This window comes from Eriocheir sinensis, chromosome 17, assembly GCF_024679095.1.
Source record: "Eriocheir sinensis breed Jianghai 21 chromosome 17, ASM2467909v1, whole genome shotgun sequence".
Taxonomy (NCBI): domain Eukaryota; kingdom Metazoa; phylum Arthropoda; class Malacostraca; order Decapoda; family Varunidae; genus Eriocheir; species Eriocheir sinensis.
Window position 1 is genome coordinate 13,325,361 of NC_066525.1, and position 20,471 is coordinate 13,345,831.

General features: G+C 43.6%; 1 protein-coding gene across 1 annotated transcript in view; it reads left to right on the forward strand.

Moving 5' to 3' along the window:
* Nucleotides 1–20,471, forward strand: part of LOC126999968 (neuroglian-like) — a 45,259-nt gene that overhangs the window by 7,131 nt on the left and 17,657 nt on the right. The window contains exons 2-9 of the mRNA XM_050863279.1: nt 13,392–13,613; nt 14,171–14,286; nt 14,999–15,192; nt 15,534–15,835; nt 15,989–16,179; nt 16,698–16,973; nt 17,572–17,749; nt 17,880–18,038. Coding sequence (XP_050719236.1) covers nt 13,405–13,613; nt 14,171–14,286; nt 14,999–15,192; nt 15,534–15,835; nt 15,989–16,179; nt 16,698–16,973; nt 17,572–17,749; nt 17,880–18,038 — 1,625 coding nt within the window. The 5' untranslated portion in view covers nt 13,392–13,404. The remainder of the gene's footprint in view (nt 1–13,391; nt 13,614–14,170; nt 14,287–14,998; nt 15,193–15,533; nt 15,836–15,988; nt 16,180–16,697; nt 16,974–17,571; nt 17,750–17,879; nt 18,039–20,471) is intronic.

A 20,471-nucleotide genomic window follows, 5' to 3' on the forward strand; every position in this document is an offset into this window, starting at 1 on the left:
TTTTCTTCTCTTCCTCCTCTTCCTCCTTCTCCCTCTCTTCACTCCTCCTCTTCCTATTGTTCCTCTCTACAATTCCTACCTGTTTGTTTTCCCACTTCTCCATCATTTCTTCCCCCCCCCATTCTTCCCTGCCTCTTTCTCCCCCTCCCCCTCTTCCCTCTATTCCCCTTTCCTTCAGTATTATCATGTTGCTCCCTCTTCACTCTTACCTCTCCTTTATATATTTTTTTTCTCTTCACTAACTTTCTCTGTTTTCACTTCACTTTCTCTCCTTTCTCTTTCCTCCTTCCTTCCTTCCATCCTCCTCCTTCCTTGTTTATATTTCCCTCTTCCTCCCCCATTCCTCTTCTTTCTCTTTGATTTTCTTTTCCCTTTTACACCATTTCTTTCTTTAATAGCTTCTTCCTTCCTCCCCCTTCCCCTTTTCTCTTTCCTTCTTATCTCTCCCATTCATCTTTTCTTTTTTCATTAATGTTCTTCCTATTTTCACTTTTCCACTTGTTTCGCTTTTTCCGTCTCCCTCCTCTCCTTCCAGCCTTCCCATTCTTGTTTTCTTTTCTTATGTTTTGTCTTTTGTGTTTTCTGTCCTTCATTTCTCCTCCTCACTATTTCTCTCTTCTTTCGTTTACTTTTTTATCCCTTTCTCATTTGTCTTCCTTCTTCTCCCTCCTACCGTCCCCTTCTTTTTTATTTCTATCCCTTTTGTTCTCCATTATTTCTCCTCGTGTTCTCTTCGTTCCCTCTCGTTCTCTTCTCACTTCAACATTCGTCTCCTTCCGTCCGTCTTCTCTCCCCTTTTCTCTCCCTGTTCTGTCATTTGTTTCTATCTATCTCTCCCTCTCTCCAGTTCCGTGTTTCCTCCTTTTTATCCCTTTTTCGTTCGTATCCCTTCCGCCCTTTGCTTCTCCTTCAATCCCTTTTCTTTGTTTTCATTTCCACCCCCTTCCTTTCCCTTCCTTTCCTTACCTCTCCTATCATACCTTTTGTTGCCTGCCTTCCCATGTTTCCTCTTGTCCATTTTCCCTCATTTATTTCTTTATTGATTCCCTTTCCTCTTTCTTTTCTCATTTTACGTCTTCTACTCACTCCTCCCTTCTCTCACTCTCCACCTATTCTCCTTCCTCACCTCCCTCCCTCATCCCTTTCCCTCCTCTTTCCTCTTGCTTGTCCACCCTTCTTCGACTACCTCACTCCCTTTTCCGTTCTCTCCCTCTTCACCTATTCTCCCTTTCCTCATCTCCTTCCCTTATTCCTCTCCTCCCTCCTCTTCCTCTTCCCATACTGTTTGTTCACCCTTCTCCAACTCCCCTCTCTTCCTTCTCTCACCCTCTTCCCCCTCCCCCCTCCCCCCGCTTTCGTCCCCTCAGCAGAAACCGGAGACGCACGCAAACATCGAGGGTCACTTGAAGGTCAGATGTCATGAGCTTAAGTCAGGTTGGGTCGGGTCAAGTTAGGTCAAGCGTGTTTTGTTTCTCGTCGACTTGTTTGCGTGTTTTTGTTTTTGTATACTTCTGTGTGTGTGTGTGTGTGTGTGTGTGTGTGTGTGTGTGTGTGTGTGTGTGTGTGTGTGTGTGTGTGTTGGTTTTAACGATTTTGAGGAAAAGAAGAAGAAGAAAACAAAGCATGCCAAAATTAATCATTCTCTCTCTCTCTCTCTCTCTCTCTCTCTCTCTCTCTCTCTCTCTCTCTCTCTCTCTCTCTCTCTCTCTCTCTCTCTCTCTCTCAAATCCCACCGAAAATCGAAAAAAAAAAAAGCGATTAGGTAATTGATTTTACGGCCTTTGTGAATGTGGATAGAAGACAGAGGAGTGGATGGGTGGAGGAAGAGGAGAGGAAGTGGAATGGGGAAGTGGGAAGGAGAGGTTAAACAAGAGGGGAAGTTAATAAAGGGTTAGGGGGGAAAGGTTTAAATGGAGCGGCCGGTAAAATATGAGAGAGAGAGAGAGAGAGAGAGAGAGAGAGAGAGAGAGAGAGAGAGAGAGAGTAATACAATAAACTATCGGACAGGAATCCTATAGCTTAGCCAATATTGCACAGATTCGTCAGAGAGAGAGAGAGAGAGAGAGAGAGAGTTAGGTTACTTGAATTTTGTTTAGATGATAGTCAAGTGGGAAGATCTGGAGGAGGAGGAGGAGGAGGAGGAGGAAGTGGAAGTGGTATGTTGCGATGCTAAGAGGAAGAGGGGGTCTAAACAACATTACTCTCTCTCTCTCTCTCTCTCTCTCTCTCTCTCTCTCTCTCTCTCTCTCTCTCTCTCTCTCTCTCTCTCTCTCTCTCTCTCTCTCTCTCTCTCTCTCTCTCTCTCAAAACACGCCCCATCCATGCACTTTGGGTCAGCTGATATCCTCTTAACAGTAATCAAGTACCAGGAAAATAAAAGCGATTATATTAGTGGAAGTTGTAGTTGTTGTTGTTGTTGTTTTTGTTGTCGGTAGTGGTGGTGGTGATGATACACGCAATATACCAATAGTGTTAGCGCCTATTAAATACAGGTCACCACCACCACCACCACGCATTGTCTCATTCCACTTCTTTACTCTCTCTCTCTCTCTCTCTCTCTCTCTCTCTCTCTCTCTCTCTCTCTCTCTCTCTCTCTCTCTCTCTCTCTCTCTCTCTCTCTCTCTCTCTCTCTCAGGTCAACTACAAGGAGGAGTTTCTGCCACTGGACTACTTAGGCCATAATGACTTAATTGGTTCTGGTAGTATTTCCTGCATGCACGTCAACAACAACAACAACAAAAACAACATAGATAACTACCACTACCAATACTACTTCTACTATTACTACCACCCCTTTTCCTCCTCCTCCTACTTTTACTCATACTACTACTATCAATACTTCTTCCACTACCACTCCTCCTCCTCCTCCTACTACTACTACTTCATCTTAAATACCAAGCAGCGTTTACTAATTCTCAGGTGCTCCCTCGCTTCCAGGTATGTGCTGGGAGTGATAATTACCTGCTGATCAATTATTAGCGTGCGAAGGGTCCCGCTCCTAATGAATTCCTGCTCCTCGTAGTGTGGCTGTGCATGTTAGGTGAGGGGAGCAAGGGAAGGGCAGTGAAGGGAGCGTGCGTCCGTGGGTAAGGAAAGGGAAGCGAGGGAAGGAGAGAGGGCGTTTAAATGAAAGAAAAAAAGTAAAGGAAGAGGGGAATCAAGGGAGAGAGAGAAGGGAGAGTGCGTCAGTGGAGAAGGTATAGGAAGAAGGAAAGAAAAGGAAGAGGAAGAGGGGAACCAAGGGAAGGAGAGAGAGAGAGAGAGAGAGAGAGAGAGAGAGAGAGAGGAGAATGTGACAATGTGAAAGTATAAGGAAGGGAAAGAAAGGAAAGGGGAAAGGTGAACGATGAAGGAAAGAAACGGAAATACAAATAAAGAAAGTGGCGTCAGTATCTTAGAAAGGGGGCATCCTGTCACCAGAGAGAGAGAGGGGGGGGGGGGGCAGTGGGCGGCTAGCATTAGGTCGTGGGCGTTGCGTAATTGATGCTGACATAATTAAATCAAGTTATCTAGCATGGCGGGGCAAGCTGAGAGGAGGAGGAGGAGGAGAAGTGCAAATGGACTGTTTCTTAGGAGGGCATAGTTCTCTCTCTCTCTCTCTCTCTCTCTCTCTCTCTCTCTCTCTCTCTCTCTCTCTCTCTCTCTCTCTCTCTCTCTCTCTCTCTCGTTTTAGGTCAGTGTATTTCCATTTTACTGTAACTTTTTTTTTTTCTTAGGGCTCTTTGATGTTTCTTTGTGTGTGTGTGTGTGTGTGTGTGTGTGTGTGTGTAAGGGTGAGGGAAAAGCAAAGGCGCATGATAACAAATGTTGAGAGGGAGGGAGAGAGAGAGAGAGAGAGAGGATTTGTTTACTCGAAAGCAAACACACACCATATTTATTAACCTAATCAACGTACACACACACACACACACACACACACACACACACACACACACACACACACACACACACACACACTTTAAACGGCGGTCTAGAAAGGATATTAAAAAGGGAGACTACAAAAAAGGGACCACAGAAAAAAAGAATGATATGGAACGAGGTAGGAAGAGAGAGAGAGAGAGAGAGAGAGAGAGATTGAAATTAGAAGAAAAACAATATGGCCGCTGGCTAGTTGATGTGTTTTTGCCTGTCCCGTCTTCCCAACATCAAAGCAGGTAAATGAATTAGTTAGTTACCTGGGCGTCTCTCTCTCTCTCTCTCTCTCTCTCTCTCTCTCTCTCTCTCTCTCTCTCTCTCGGAAAACACGAACACATTATTTTAACGTGTGTGTGTGTGTGTGTGTGTGTGTGTGTGTGTGTGTGTGTGGAGGAAGGGGTTAGGGCGCAGGGTACAGGTCTTAGCGATTATAACACACACACACACACACACACACGTCCTGACCTCTCTTTTTTTATAGCGTTGGATCAGCGTGTCCCTAATTACCCTTATCTGTAGGTAAATTACATGGTGCCTCCTCCTCCTCTTCCTTTTCCTTCCTTCCTTCCTTCCTCCATCTTCCGTTCAATATCCTGCTTTCTACGTCCCAAACTAACAAAGGAGGAGGAGGAAGAGGAAGAGGAAGAAAAGCTAATACGAGTTCTTGCTGCTCAAAATTATAAGATAGTTTCGTAATGAGAGTTTGAGATTCTAGAAAAATATATATGATTTTTTTTTTTTTTTTTTCATTTTTTACGTATATATATTTTTAGATTGGAGTTTTAATATTTTTGGAACAGATTTTCTCTTAATTTTAGCTTGAAGGTTTTTATTTTCTTCGTTTTCCTTTTGCTTTCTATTTTTTTTCCTTTTTACTGATATTTTTTTTCTTTTCTTTTTTTCCCTTTCTTTGTATGGATTTATGTATGTGCGTATGTATGTATATGTATTCTGGTATGTATGTATTTATGTATGTGTGAGCGGGGAGAATAAAAGAAAGGAAGAAATAACACACACACACACACACACACACACACACACACAGAGAGAGAGAGAGAGAGAGAGCAGCTGGTGTACGCAGTGTGTCATGTCTCCAAATTAACATGTTCTGTATTCTCCTCAGTCACCCACCAAGGCTCCTCCACCTCCACCCACTCCACCACCTCCACCCACTCCACCACCTCCACCTCCACACGTATCTTCCTCCCTCATCCATACGTATCTTCCTCCCTCATCCACACGTATCTTCCTCCCTCATCCACACGTATCTTCCACCTTCATCCACACACCCACACATGATCTGCCCACTCCGCCTATCCTTCTCTTTCACCTTACCTTCATTTCCCTCCTGTTCCCTTTCTTCCATCTCCTTTTTTTCTCCTTTTCTCTTTTCCTTCCTTTCATCCTTCTTTCCTTTTTTTCTCCTTCAATTTTCATCCATCAGCCTTTCTTCTACACCCTCATCCACTTCCACACCCACACACTTGTCTCATCCACATCCTCACACAATCACAAGACTCACCCACATCCACTTTTGCCTATTCCATATCCTAACCCACAAGCTTCATCCACATCTATATTCATCCTCTCCCTTTCCACATCCTCTCTCCCACACTATCTACCTACGCCCACTCCACACCCACCACCATCTTCCCCTTCCCTTATCCACTTGTATAAGACCACACTTCCTCCTCGATCTCAGTCACTTCCTGCCTCCTCCACCCACGCCCGCCACACACACACACACACACACACACACACACACACACACACACACACACCATGCTTGAATTCCACGCAGATTAATTCAACAACACTTCCTCACTCCACACAGGAGAGAGAGAGAGAGAGAGAGAGAGAGAGAGAGAGAGAGAGAGAGAGAACAGAAAATTTAAGTCCTCTTTCCATTCATCTATCCATCAGTGTGTCTTTTTTTCCTTTTTTAGTGTGTGTGTGTGTGTGTGTGTGTGTGTGTGTGTGTGTGTGTGTGCATGATATTGCGTTAAGAGGATGAGGTCACAAGTAAGAATGAAAGTGATTGACATGAAGCCCCAGGAGGAGGAGGAGGAGAAGAAGAAGAAGAAGAAGAAGAAGAAATGAGGAAATATATATAAAGGAAGGAAGAAGAGAGAAAAGTCAGAGACGAAGAGAGGGAGATAAGGAAAAAACTGCAATAATGAAAAAAAGAGGAAAACAAAAGCGTAAAATTAAAAGGAAAAAAGGGTAACCGAATTAAGGGAGAAAATAAATGAAAGAGAAAGGAAGATCAAAAAAGAGACAAATAAGAAAAAAAATATGGAAGTAAGAAAGGAAATGAACAGAGAAGAAGCGATATGCAATTATGATAAAGAATGGAAGAAAACAGAAGACTTTGGCATAGTGAAGACAAGAAAAGGAACGAAGGGAATCATAAATAAAGGAAGGGATAATAGAGATGAGAAGATAATATGAAGTGAAGCATGGAAGAAAACAAGATCCTAGTGTGGATGCGGAGAAGGAAGAAAGAAAGAAAAGGAAGTAGTAAGAGGAGTAAGAAGAGTCGACGGTGTGTCTTCAAAGGATCTCCAAGTTGACCCCAAAAATAAAATACTTGAGAGAGAGAGAGAGAGAGTGTGTGTGTGTGTGTGGGTGTGTGTGTGTGAGTGTGAGTGTGTGTGTGTGTGTGTGTGTGTACTTGCTAGTCATGTCTCAATCACGTTTCCCTTCACATCAGCTGATTTCTCTCTCTCTCTCTCTCTCTCTCTCTCTCATTGCTGCTGATGATGATGAGGAGGAGGAAGAGGAGGAGGAGGGGAAGAAGAGTTGGATAAATTTACATCATTATCTCCCCCCTTTCCTCCACTTCCTCATCCTCATCCTCATCCTCCTCCTTCCTCCTCCTCCTCCTCATCGTTTCTGCCTTTCAAATGGACAAAATTCCGCTGAAAAAAGGATGTTGATGTATCTTCTCAATAAATTACTCGGCCCAAAATGAATGACTGTGTGTGTGTGTGTGTGTGTGTGTGTGTGTGTGTGTGTGTGTGTGTGTGTGTGTGTGTAGGGTCTTGGCTCTCTCTGACGTCACTGTAGGAAAAAGAAGAAAGGCAAAGAAGAAGACTAGTGAAAACGTGTTGATGGATGAAAAAAATAAATGAAAGCTAAGTAAGAATAAATAATGATAGTAATGATGATGATGCAGAAAATAGTGAACGGCGCCAAGAAGCCAATGACTCAACGCGCAAGACCCCCCCCCCCCTCCCCCCCCCTCCTCCTCCAGCCATGGGAAAGGAACACACCCTGGGCCAGCCGTGTCCTTACGAGCCTTTTCCTGGTCGTTGTAGCGGCGGTGTGTAGGCCTAACAGCCCCTCCTCCTCCTCCTCCTCCTCCTCCTCCCTTCTTCTATCCCTGCTTCGTTTCTCACCTTCTTCTTCTTACTGGCTTTTATGCATCTCTTCCTCCTCCTCCTCCCATCGTCTATCCCTGTTTCGCTTCTCTCTTTCTCCTTCTTCCCCTCTTCTTAATGACTTTTATGCTCTTCTTCCTTCTCCTCCACCTCTTCTGCCTCCTCCTCCTCCTCCTCCTCCTCTTCTTACTCTCATTTCTCTTCTTCCTCTTCCTCTCTTCGACTACCCCTGCTTCGTTTCTCTCCTCGACTTCCTCCTCCTCCTCCTTTCAATGTCGTTTACTCTCCTCTTCCTCCTCTTCCTCCTCCTCCTCTAGATCTCTCCGCGTCTCTACCCCAATCTCTTTCTCGTCCCCCCCCCTCCCCCCTCGTGTCTGGCCGCCATAAGGGTCACACTGCAATGCTGGGATCGGCTCGTAACATCTTTAGTGCCCCCGCGAGGCCCAGGGAGGCGGGGCGGGGCGTCGGGGGCGTCAACCTCCTGCTGGGGAAGGGAGGGAAGGAATGGCCGAGGAAAGAAAGGGAAGAGCAGGGTAGGGATTTAGGGAGGGAAGGGGAAGGGGAGGGACGAAAAGGTAAGCGTGTGATGGTCGCCTCCAAAGTCATCGTAGTCTTACCTTTCCTTGCCTTTATTTTACCTTCTTCCCTTCCCTTCCCTTCCTCTTCTTTGGGAGAGGGAGAGGGAGGAGGGGCGAGAGGGTAAGGGTGTGATGGCCCCTTCCAAAATCATTGTAACCTTACCTTTCCTTGCCTTTCCTTACCCTCCTTGCCTTTCTCTTACCTCTTCCATTCCATTCCATTTCTTTATCTTACCTTTCCCTGCCTTTCCTTACTCTCCCTTTCTCTTAATTTCTTCCCTTCCCTTCCCTACCTTTCCTTACACTCCATGCCTTTCTTTTATCTTCTTCCCTTCCTTTTCCTTCCTCTTCCTAACCTTCCCGTTCCTACCTTCCCTCCCTTTCCTCACCCTACTATCTTTCCCTATCTCGTCTCACCCTCCCTTCCTATCCTTTACTTCCTACTTTTCCCTTCCCTTACGTTTCTTCCCAACCTTTCCTTCCCTTTCCTTTCCCTTACCTTACCTGCCTTTCTTTTATCTCCAATCCTTCCCTTCTTCTTTCCACCCTTCCGTTTCCTTCTTTACTTCCCTTCCTTTACCTTCCCCTACCTTAACCTTACCTTTCCCTCCCTCTTACGCTCCCTGATTTTCTTTTCCCTTTCTCCTCTCCTTCCCAACCTTTCTATCTTCTCTCCTTCCCTACCTTTCTCCTCCCCACTCACTCCTTCCCATCTCTCCCTACCTTACATCAGTCTCCTCCTGTCCCCTATCCTACCCATACTTCCCCCCCCCCCCCCCACACACATACAGAGTTGCCTAGCTACAAATGCCTCCTCGGAATGTGCCTATAATCCCTCTATTCCTCAGAAGACTTACATGACTGACTGACTCCCTTCCCCCTTCCTCCTCCTCCGTCCCTCCTCCATTCTGTTTTAGTATATGGTATTGGTATGTTTATTTTCTTGTTTCCTTCTTTCCTGTTTTCCTTCCTTCTATCTTTATTTTCTTTCATTTCTTCTCTTCCTTCCTGCTTTTGATTTTTTCCATATTTTATTTTATTTTTGTGCCCCCTTTTATCTGCATTTTCTTTCCGTTCTCTCTCGCTTCCTTCCATTCTCTTAATTTTTCATCTCATTTTCACTGTTTATATTACTTAACCCTCTTTTTTGCCCTCTCCCATTTTCTTCGTTCCCTCTTCCTCCAGATTTCCTTCTCTTTTACTCTTCTTTCCCCCTTTTTATTTTAGTTTGTTCCTTTCATCCCTTTCTTTCGTTCTTCTTTGGTCACTTCTTTCGTCTCCTTCCTTTCTCTGCCTCTGTATCTCCTTCCTTCCTTCACCTTCCTTCTATCTCCTTCCCTTTCCTCCTTCCTTCTATCTCCTTCCCTTTCCTCCTCCCTTTTATCTCCTTCCCTTTCCTCCTCCCTTTTATCTCCTTCCCTTTCCTCCTCCCTTTTATCTCCTTCCCTTTCCTCCTCCCTTTTCTCATTTACGTCCCTCATGTCCTGCTCGCTTTTATTGCCCTCCTCCTCCTTTCCCTTTCCTTTGATCCTCGCCTTCCCTCAGACCCTCACTGAAGGATCCACAAAGAGCGTGATCACTTCTTAACAGACAGACAGACAGACAGAGAAAAAGACAGACAGACAGACAGACAGAGAAAAAGACAGGCAGACAGAGGGATGGGAGACACGAACAGAAACAAATTAGACAGAATATTATAGACAGACGGACGAACAGACACCAAAACAAGTAGAAATAGTGATTTAATTTGACAGACAGACAGACAGATGGGAGACACGAACAGATAAATTAGACAGTATTACTAACATGCAGACAGAGGGGAAAAAATACAGACAGGCAGACAAAGACGTGTAATAGACGCAGATAGATATTGACAGAAAAAAAAGTGGATAGACAAAAACATTGATAGCTGCAGAGAGTACATTGATAGATGGATAGACAAACATATAGACAGATAGATAGGTATATAAATAGATAGATAGCTTTTGACTGATAGAAAGCTTGATTGATAGATAGAGAATAGACGAGGACAGATAGAAAGTAATAGACAGACAGACAATAAGAAAGAGGGGAGATAACAACAACAGCCGGAAAGAGAGATAGATGGACACGAGAGAGAGAGAGAGAGAGAGAGAGAGAGAGAGAGAGAGAGTATTGCGTCGCCTAATCGGTTTCAATAAGTGGTTCGACTTTGCAAGAACTGAACTCTCTCTCTCTCTCTCTCTCTCTCTCTCTCGGGTCGATTTGAGGGAGATCAGACTAAGGAAGAAAAGAAGAGGAATACGGAAGAAGAGGGGAACAATGGAGGAGGAGGGGGGGGGGCGGAGAAGGAGGAGGAGGAGGAGGAGGAGGAGGAGGGTTGTGGTCAGTTTATAGACACAGTCCCGGAGATGACAAATGTTCTTGGAGGAGGAGGAGGAGGAGGAGGAGATGAAGAAAGAAGATAAGTAAGAAAGTATAATAGAGAGGAAAATTGAGAGAGAGAGAGAGAGAGAGAGAGAGGAAAGGGACAGGAGATATATCGAGGAGAGGGGAAAGGCATAGAGAGGGGCCGTACGTTGATCAAGTGAATCAGAGGGGAAGGAGGAGGACGAGGAGGAGGAGGAGGAAGTCAGGTAGGAAGGAAAGACGGTCGGATGGCTCAGTAATGGCTCGGAGGGGAAACCTTTACTCTCTCTCTCTCTCTCTCTCTCTCTCTCTCTCTCAGCTTTAGACATAGTTCGGGCGACTTTGAGAAGCAAGGAAAAGAAAGTGGAGAGAGAGAGAGAGAGAGAGAGAGAGAGAGAGAGAGGGGTCGTTACTCGTTTGCCAGGTGTTCAATGTTGCGCAGGTGTGTGTGTGTGTGTGTGTGTGTGTGTGAGTCATATTGGGATAAACGGGGTCGAAGGCAAAAAAAAAAAAAGGCGGTTTGTTGTGTTTGTAGATGTAAATATTTTTGGAGCAGAGAAAAGAGAAAAAAAGTGGGAGTGAGAAGCCTCAAGCAGCTACGTAAGGCTTTAGCGTGAGCCAATTAGTGAGGAGGAGGAAGAAGAAGAAGAAGAAAAGGAGGAGGAGGAGGAAATGCGAGAATATAATTAATGGGAAAAAAAGGATGAAAACAAAATAAAGCAGAAATTAAGGTACCTATACACTATTGAGAGAGAGAGAGAGAGAGAGAGAGAGCAGGTGTGAGTAGGTTAATGAATAGACTGTACACATGTTTTACCCTTTTCTTCCTTCTTTCTCCTTTCTTCCTTCCCTTTTCTCCCTTCCCCTTCCTTCCTAACCTTCCATCCCCGCCCTCTCATGTTCCTTCTCTCAGTGGCTCCTCTTGTCTCTGATTTATTTTCCTCTGTTTTCTCCTTCCTCTTCCTCTTTTTTTGTTCTTGTCCTTTCTTTCGTATTTCTTCTCATTTCTCTTTTTCTGCCTCTTTTCAATTTCCTTTTCTTACGTCTTCCCTTTTTTTCTTTTCTTTCCTTCCTTTATTTTCCTTTTTTCCTTACTGTAACGGTGACAACATTTCTTCTATTCGCCATTCTCTCTCTCTCTCTCTCTCTCTCTCTCTCTCTCTCTCTCTCTCTCTCTCTCTCTCTCTCTCTCTCTCTCTCTCTCTCCTTATTCCTGTACTTTCCGAATAATTTCCTCGGGGATCAATTTTAGACGTCAGGAAGAATATCTTGTCTCCATTTTTTCTCCTTCCCTCCTCCCTTCTTTTTTCTTCTCCTCCCTGCTGCCTCTCCCTCTTCCTGACTTGTTCGTCCGTTTCTGCTCTTTTCTTCCCTTCTTCCTCTATGTCATGTTTTTTCCATCTTTTTTATTCATTTCCTCCTTTTCTCTCCCTTTCTCTGTCGTATTCTTCCTTCTTTTTTTCTCCTTTCTCTCCACTCCTTTCTTCTCCCTTTCTCTGTCATTTTTTCCGTCTCTTTCCTACTTCATTCCACCTCCTCTTCCCTACTTTCTCTCCCTTTCTTCCTTCCTCTCTTTCTTTGCTTTTGTCCCATTTCCTTCTCCCCTTCTTTCCTTCATTTTTTTCCCTTTCCCTCTCTCATCCCGTATATCCCCTCCGTAACGGCCTGATTATATTTCTCTCTCTCTCTCTCCTCTCTCTCTCTCTCGTCTATCATGTACCTTCCTGTCTCATATTCTCACTTGGTCTTCTCCTCCTCCTCCTCCTCCTCCTCCTCCTGTTGTGTTTCAGGCTCGTTAAACTTTAGGTCATTGAGAGTTCTGGGTGTGAGGTTTCGGATGGGAGGAGGAAGAAGAAGAAGAAGAAAAGGAGGAGGAGGAAGAGGAGGAGGAGGGGGTGGCGTGAGAAGTGCTTGAGCTTGTTAGGTTAGGGGTGAGAGTGTGTGTGTGTGTGTGTGAGAGAGAGAGAGAGAGAGAGAGAGAGAGAGAGAGAGAGAGAGAGAGAGAGAGAGAGAGAGAGGCGTGAGAAAATACAACACGTCCACTCACACTGCTTAAAAGTTTCTAGCTGACCACTACCTCCTCCTCATCCTCCTCCTCATCCTCCTCCTCCTCCTCCTCATCCTCCAACTAGAATCGTGACCCTAAAGGAGATAATGATAGTAGTCTCTCTCTCTCTCTCTCTCTCTCTCTCTCTCTCTCTCTCTCTCTCTCTCTCTCTCTCTCTCTCTCTCTCTCTCTCTCTCTCATGATCTTATTAAGTAGGCAGTATCATTATGAATCAACGTGCTTGCTGTTGCCTGCACTTTCTTGCTTTGTTGTTGTTTTTTTCTTCCTTTTCTTCCCCTTTATCAACGAGACTTATTCAAAGCTTCATTAAATATTTGGCTTGACTGTCGATGAGAAACTATAATTAACTGTCTGGAGGAGGAAGAGGAAGAACCTGTTTGATTTATTTACACTAATCCTACAGTGCCGTCTCTCCATGTTGTCAGAGAGAGAGAGAGAGAGGGAGAGTCCTCATCCTTAACCCCTCTTTTTTGTTCAACCCTCCCTGTCTCTGGTCTATCTGTATGCCTATATTTCTCTCTCTCTCTCTCTCTCTCTCTCTCTCTCTCTCTCTCTCTCTCTCTCTCTCTCTCTCTCTCTCTCTCTCTCTCTCTCTGTTTGTTGGATAGTTTACTTTTCTTCCCTGCATTATGACAAGGCGTCCTTCAATCATTACAATCATTTCAAGTACTTTATACGTTCCAATTCTTATATACATTTACTGTGAATACCTATTATACCTTATACTTTTCGTAAACTAACAACTATTTCTTGCTACGAAACCATAGAAGTCTCCATTACCGTCTTAACATCGTACGGGGATAGTTGAGACTTAGTAAACGTTAAAATACCAACAGAAAAGTGACATTACGGCAATTTGTTTTCATCCTTAAACGGAAGGTTGGGTTGTCGAACGCAGTAATAAAAAATAAACTAAGTGAGAAGGGTTATGAGCTGAAGGAAAACATGGTCAAATATATAGAAATAGATATTCGAATAGTTGTTTTGATAAGCAAATACAATACACATTCCCAACTGTTCCTTTTTTATTTCTGACTGTCATTTTCTTTGCGCTGGCAGGTGCGGCGACAGGATGCTGGAGACGCGGTTATGGGCGGTGCGGGCGGTGATGGTGGTGGCGCTGGTGGGGGCGGCGTGCGAAGCGGTCATCAAGAACCCGCCCATGATGACCAAGCAACCGCCGCCCAACGACGAGATCCTCTTCCACGTGGCCTCGAGGCAGGACGAGAACGACAAGCCATTCCTCATCGAGTGCGAGGCCGAGGGGGAACCCGCGCCCAGGTGAGCAGTGTTGTTGCACCTTCATGTTTGCCTCCTGTACTGCTCTACACCCCTCCTCCATTCCCTGTGTGTCCCTTACCCTTCTTGGCTCTTATTCCTTTTATTCGTGATGTAAACCACTGCAGAGTATCATATGAATAAAGAAGGTAATATTCATAATGTATGCAAGAGTTGACATGTTTGAGACATGTAAGACAAGACTACTAGAGGTGTGAGTTGTACCTTGAAGTCAAGTAGCACCGATATGTCAAAAACAAAACGCACCCGGTCTACAAAGCAGGAAAACCTGTACAGGTCTCCAGGTGCTTCAGATGATTTTGTGCAGTGGACTGTCGGGAAGTTGTCTTTATTGTAATTTGTTAATTCAAACTTTAGTTCTGTTACTTTTTTTGCTTGGAACGAGAAGAACATTACAGGCGAGTTACCCTGGCCGGGCGGGCTTCATTTTCTTCTGAGCTTCATGAGGTCACTGCCCTATCCACCTGTATTTAACCTCCTTGATTCATACCTCGCTTGTAACTCATGAAAGATCACTAAAAAAATATTTGCGTCGCCAGGTATGCATGGATCAAGAACGGAAAGGAGTTTAACTGGCAGACCTACGACAACCGTATCTCCCAGCAGCCGGGGCGAGGCACCCTGGTCATCACCTCCCCCAGGGATGAAGATCTTGGCAAGTTGCTCATCTCCATCCATTTTATGAAGCCACTTTGGGTGTGGTGGGCTAAGACTGCAAAGAACTCACAAGTTGTTTAAGCTTTTTATTTTCAAAGAACAAACTTCTTATTTTTAGCAGTGAACTACTTTACATTAATTTAAAGTACTCTGTATTGACTTGATTCTCTAAAAATGCTATATTGCTTTTATGAAAGTTTAATTCTTTGAGGATAAAACCTAACTTATTATAAATTCCGGCAACATTGTCAAGTGGGGTGACCGAAGGTCAGAATGGGTCATAACCAGCCATGGAAGCATGCCCTTCGACACAGATGTGGCGGTGCTGCTGGTGGGCCAAAGCCTGAGGGAGCCATTCATGAAGTACTTTCATAAATTGGATGGACTGCAGAAAGGGATATTTTATTTATTCTTGTCAATTCACATTTAGTGATTTTAATCATTAAAGTTGCACATTGTATTTTGGGTCTAGTTATTTGTTACTTGTGGCCTATATTTACAGTCCAAATTGCACTGAATTTTTATCATTAAACAAGAAATAATGGTTCTGGCTCAGACCCTTCAACATGTAACATCAACACTTTGGTGAGTTTAATTTTGAAGGTATGTCTTGCAGCACTAATCAATCGAATAAGTGCAGATCCTACTGTACTTCTATCAAATTCAGTTTTATTTGTCTTATATAATTTTCTCTTTCTGTAACACACCAGGCCAGTACCAGTGTTTTGCCACCAATGAGCTCGGCACGGCTACATCCAACTCTGTGTTTGTTCGCAAGTCTGAACTGAACAGCTTCAAAAATCAGGACCCTCAGACAGAGGAGGTCAACGAGGGTGATCCAGTTTCCCTCAGCTGCCAGCCCCCGGACGGCTACCCCAAACCCTCTGTTTACTGGATGATTCAGGTAAATATCAAATTAAAGTTATGCCATGTTTCAGTAGCATCTTGCAGACTTATGTACTACATAAAGCTGCATGTCAATATGAGGAGATTACTGAAATTTGATTATTAAATATTATTTAAAAGAGTGAAAGAAATGACTTCATCATTTATTCGTCATACCATTGAAGTATGCCGAGAATATCATGGCTTGAGAGGTAGTGTATGTAATTGCTGTAAGTTTTAGCAACTTTACTGAGTCATTAAGTCAGTACCAGCAAATTAAGTGTGCAGTACACAGTTCATCACACTATGCATTTGGAGTGTTTATGTTAAGGAGTATATGGGTGTGTCTTGCCTCCCCAGGATGACCAAGGAGCGCTTCGTAGCATCAACTCCTCCAGGATGACAGTTGACCCTGAGGGCACTCTGTGGTTCTCCAATGTGACCCGCTTTGATGAATCCAATGACTTCACATATGCCTGCTCTGCAACCTCTGCGTTCCGTAATGAGTACAAACTAGGAAATCGTGTGTACCTGCGTGTGTTGCAGACAGGAAGTACAGCCGTCCAGACCAAAAATGAACCTGAGGAACAGTTTAAGTCCCGCAGAAATACTGTCATCCTTAAGGGCAGGACACTACAACTTTGGTGCATCTTCAGTGGAACGTAAGTTATTAAGAAATATCCAGTTTTCATCTTTACAGGATTCTCTTCATATATGAATGCTTACAACTTAGTTGCCTATTTGTTGTCTTTCTTTATAATTTCATGTTATGGAGAATGGGGTTATGTTGTTGCATGTGTGACTTTGTCTTGCAGTCCCCTCCCAGAGATGCGGTGGAAGAAGAGCAACAGCACCCACTTTCCACATGAACGAGTGGACTATGAGAATTATGGCAAGACTTTAGTCATCCACTATGTTGATTTTGAGGATGAGGGAAATTATGAGTGTGAGGCGAGTAATGGAGTTGGTGTGGCCAAGTCTTACTCCATGAACGTTGAGGTGCAAGGTATGTTTATGGGCTGTATGGTTCATCTTAAGAATTTCCAGAATGCAAAATTAATTAGTAGTCCCATAGTGGCTTGATTTATCTTCAGTGTGATAAATATGTTGAATTGTTTTAGGCTCCTAGAAAAAACATTGGGAGGGTGAGAAAGTTTCTGTAATTGCTATTTATGGGAGAAAATGAAATGACAGTCCTTGATGATTTAAAAGACAGAATGGGGAGTCTGTAGATAGTAATGATGAAGAAAACATTGTGAAGGGCTGAAAAATATCCATTGAGACTAATTTTATACTTAGCATATCTACTAATATTATCATTGTATGTTTCTTCATGTAGTTGTATTTATGAGCTCTAGGAAGTGAAGGAAAGCTCTGTTTTGAATTAGTGAAGTAATCACAAAAATTGTATTCTTGAAGAAATCTCATAGATCATCAATATCACAGCCAACTTTATCATCAGTGTAATATACTAGGTATTGGATTTTTGGTATCGTCTTGCTTCATTGTCCCTCTTCCCTCCAGCCATCCCATACTTCGAAGTGGAGCCTGAAGTGGCCAACAAGGCAGAGGGAGAGACAGCCGAGTTCCACTGCAAGGCCTCGGGTAAGCCTCCCCCAAAGCAGTACTGGATCTACAACGGCATGCCCATCACTGAGTCGCCGCTCAACGAACGCCGCATCGTGGAACCAGAGAGGATCATCATCTACAACCTGACCAAAGCAGACACTGGCAACTACGGCTGTAACGCCACCAATGAGCACGGTTATGTCTACAAGGATGTCTACGTCAATGTTCTGGGTAGGTTGGCTTTATCTGCGTTTTGCCACCACTTAGGGAGGGATAAGAGTAAAGGGAGAAAGGTGGGGTTGCAAGGTACAACAACACTAGGTAGCTAACAGCTGTATTGTATTTTGCAAGATTGGAGGATTAGGAAGGAAAAATTAGCCTCATGGGTAGTAGTTATAGATGACTAAACTATCTGTTACACTGGTAAGTTACAGTAAGGCGTGTAATTGTTTTAGTAATAGTAATTGTTTGAGGTTTAATGAGACAGACAAGAATTGGTTCATAACTAGGGTAGTGAATGATTAGAAGTGTAGCAATCATAGTTTGTGCATTTGGGATCAAAAGTTTTAAAGGAAAGTTACATGGTTTTATGGATGTGGATGGCAGACAGTAAGCAGTAATAGTCTTTCAGGAGCAACACTTGGTAGGCTGATTGGTCTTTTGCAGACTCCTTATTTTCTTGTGTATATTTGTGTGCATTCTTAGCCAGTGGAGGTCAGTTAGTTGTGTCATACAAATACTAAGACTTGCTGCATAGAGGTAGATATAAAATTCCAAAGATTCAACCTTATGTGAAGAAAATATTCCAATATATTTTTTCCTTCCACAGCTCTACCCCCAGAAATCCGGTTACCCCCAAGTGATGTTCTGTCAGTGGATGGGCAGCAGGTGAACATGACCTGCCGAGTGTTTGGCGCCCCCAAGCCCCGCATCACTTGGATCAGAGACAACTTAGAGTTGACTGGAGGCCGGTTTCAAGTTACGAGTGAAGGAGACCTGGTTATAGAGTGAGGCTTACACTGCTGTTCCATTTTCCATTTCATTCTTTTTCAGAAGTCAAATTCATGAAGTTTTTATATGAAATTTATATCTACTACATTTCTAGACAATTAAGGTTTGGAAACTTGACTGTTACAGCGATGTGTCCTTCACGGATGCTGGGAGGTATACCTGCTATGCAGAGAATAAGTTTGGAAAACAGCAAGCAGATGGTTCGCTGATTGTTAAGGAGAGAACAAAGATCACTGATGCACCGCAGGACTATGAGGTAGCAGCCGGGCAAACTGCCACCTTCAGGTAACTCAGTTAATCAATTTTAGCTTTAAATTCAGGAATATTTTTGGCTTCAACTACGGTGTGTGCATGTTTGTGTATTTAACTAGTTGTAGTTTACAGTATTTGAGTCATGCTTGTGTTGTCCTGCCTCCTTATCTATATTTATCCAGTTTATCCTTAAATTCGTCAGTGCTCCTCATTTGGACCACTTATGGATTAGACTATTCAGTTTGTCAGTAGTTCTACATGGCTAGGGGGAATGAGAGGAGCATAGTAGATCATTGTATTTAGTGATAGCTAAGGTGTACGAGCATATAAAACACACCTCAATTTTGGTAGGCATTTGTGGGGGGAGGGGCACGTTTTTGCTCAACATTTGTATACTTGCCCGCTCTCAGATCATTTCAAAGTTTGTATTAAATTTTCACTTTCGCTTATAATGAAAATATAAAATTTAGCTTGTTGGCTGATATGAAATCCAATAATGAGGAATGTGTGACCTACTCAAACGGTCTCATAAACACTTAGCCTGTAAAGACGACACTGGCACTTACCATATACAGTGTCCGCGGAAAGTATTGCGCGCTACTGCCCAAAATCTCCAAATTATGGTGCGCTAGGCTACCGTACTGTGGGGCCAATTTGCGCTTGTATGTCTTGCATTGCTGCCACAAGCACGGGAAAGGTGAGGGCATGTCTGTGGACTGACATTTCCCGCCTCAGTGCTCAGCGAGCTGCCGTGGAGAGAGGGTGTATGACACTTGCTTCCATTCCATGACGCCCTATTACACCTCTTTTCCCTCCCAACCTTCCCATTTTTATGCTACTGTATCTGCATGGCTCCATCCAACCTCAGCAATGAAGAAAAGGCCAGAATTTTGGCATGGAAGACTGAAAATGTGCCAACAAAAGAAATTTCCAGACGTACAGGGCGACACAAAAGCACCATTCACTGCCTGATTGCAGCCGCTGGCACCCTCCCTCCAGACACCATACCGCTAAGAAAAACAGTGTCTGGGAGGCCAAGAAAAACATCTAAGGCGACTGATATCCTCATGAAGCGTGAGGTTATGAAGGATCCATGGATTACAGCTTGTGAACTGAAGAAGTTGCACCCAGATCTGTTAGATGTCTCAGAGCGAACCATCCAGGAACGGCTATAAAAGGCCGGCATTCAGGCCGGCCGAAAAACTCCTTCTTACAAAGCAGATGAGAAAGAAGAGACTTGCATTTGCACGCAAATACAAGGAGTGGACTCCAGAGCAATGGAAGAATGTGCTTTTTAGTGATGAAAGCAGCTTCAGATGCATCAGAACACAGCCAGGGAAAGTGAGACGTCTTAAAAACTCCCACCACTACTTGCCTCAATACACAAGTAAAACCATGAAACACCCTCCAAGCTTAATGGTGTGCGGTGCATTTAGTGGTGATGGGGGGCATGGAGGGTTGTATTTCCTTCCTAAGGATGAAACAATGACAAGTGAACACTACATGCAAGTGCTGGAGGATAATATGCTGCCTTTCTATGAGTTACATGGTTGTAACATGTTCGTGCATGATGGCGCTCCATGTCATCGAGCCAAAAAAGTTATGCAGTGGCTGAAAAATCACAAAATTCAGGTTCTTGACTGGCCAGGGAACTCGCCAGACCTCAACCCCATCGAGAACTGCTGGAGTTACATCAAGAATCGCCTTGCAGACTGTGACACATCATCCATTCAGCGCCTCACCAGTGAAATAAAAAAATTGTGGTGCTGCGACATGGACAAGGAATACTTCAAAAATTTTGCTGAATCAATGCCTAAGCGTCTCAAATTGGTCATCAAAGTCAAAGCCAATACGACAAAATATTAAATAAATGACAAGAATTGAATTATCTCTTTTATTAACCTTCACAAATTACAAACATGATGAAACCAAGATAAAACGGGGGGCGCGGAATACTTTCCGCGGACACTGTAAATAGGTCAGTCTTACCTCCATGATCTCAAACTTCAAACTAATAAAACACTGTGAAGATTGTACACCTTGTCAGGTTTGGTGTAGCTGAGGTAGCGATCTGCTATAAAGGCTTGCAAGACCAAATGACTGTAAGTTTATCTCTATGTTCTCCAAAGACAGGATTCGCAACACATCAGAGGAACATCACACATACACACTGTCACCTCAGAATATTCAATTCAAATCTTTTTAATATAACGGAAAACTAAATCACAATTCCTTATAGTTTGGTTTATTACTTTAGCTGCAGTCTTGACCATCAGAAGATTCATTGTCATATTTGTCCATGGGGCACAAAATTCATCACTAAGGAAGGATTGAGCTTAGCCTCTTATAGATTTTACTTGTGAATAAATGAACATAAGAAACTCTGAGGATTTCGCATGAGATTTGTAAACCTGGGAGATGCTCTCTGTATTCATATCCAAATTTCAGTTTCATTCTTACAAACTC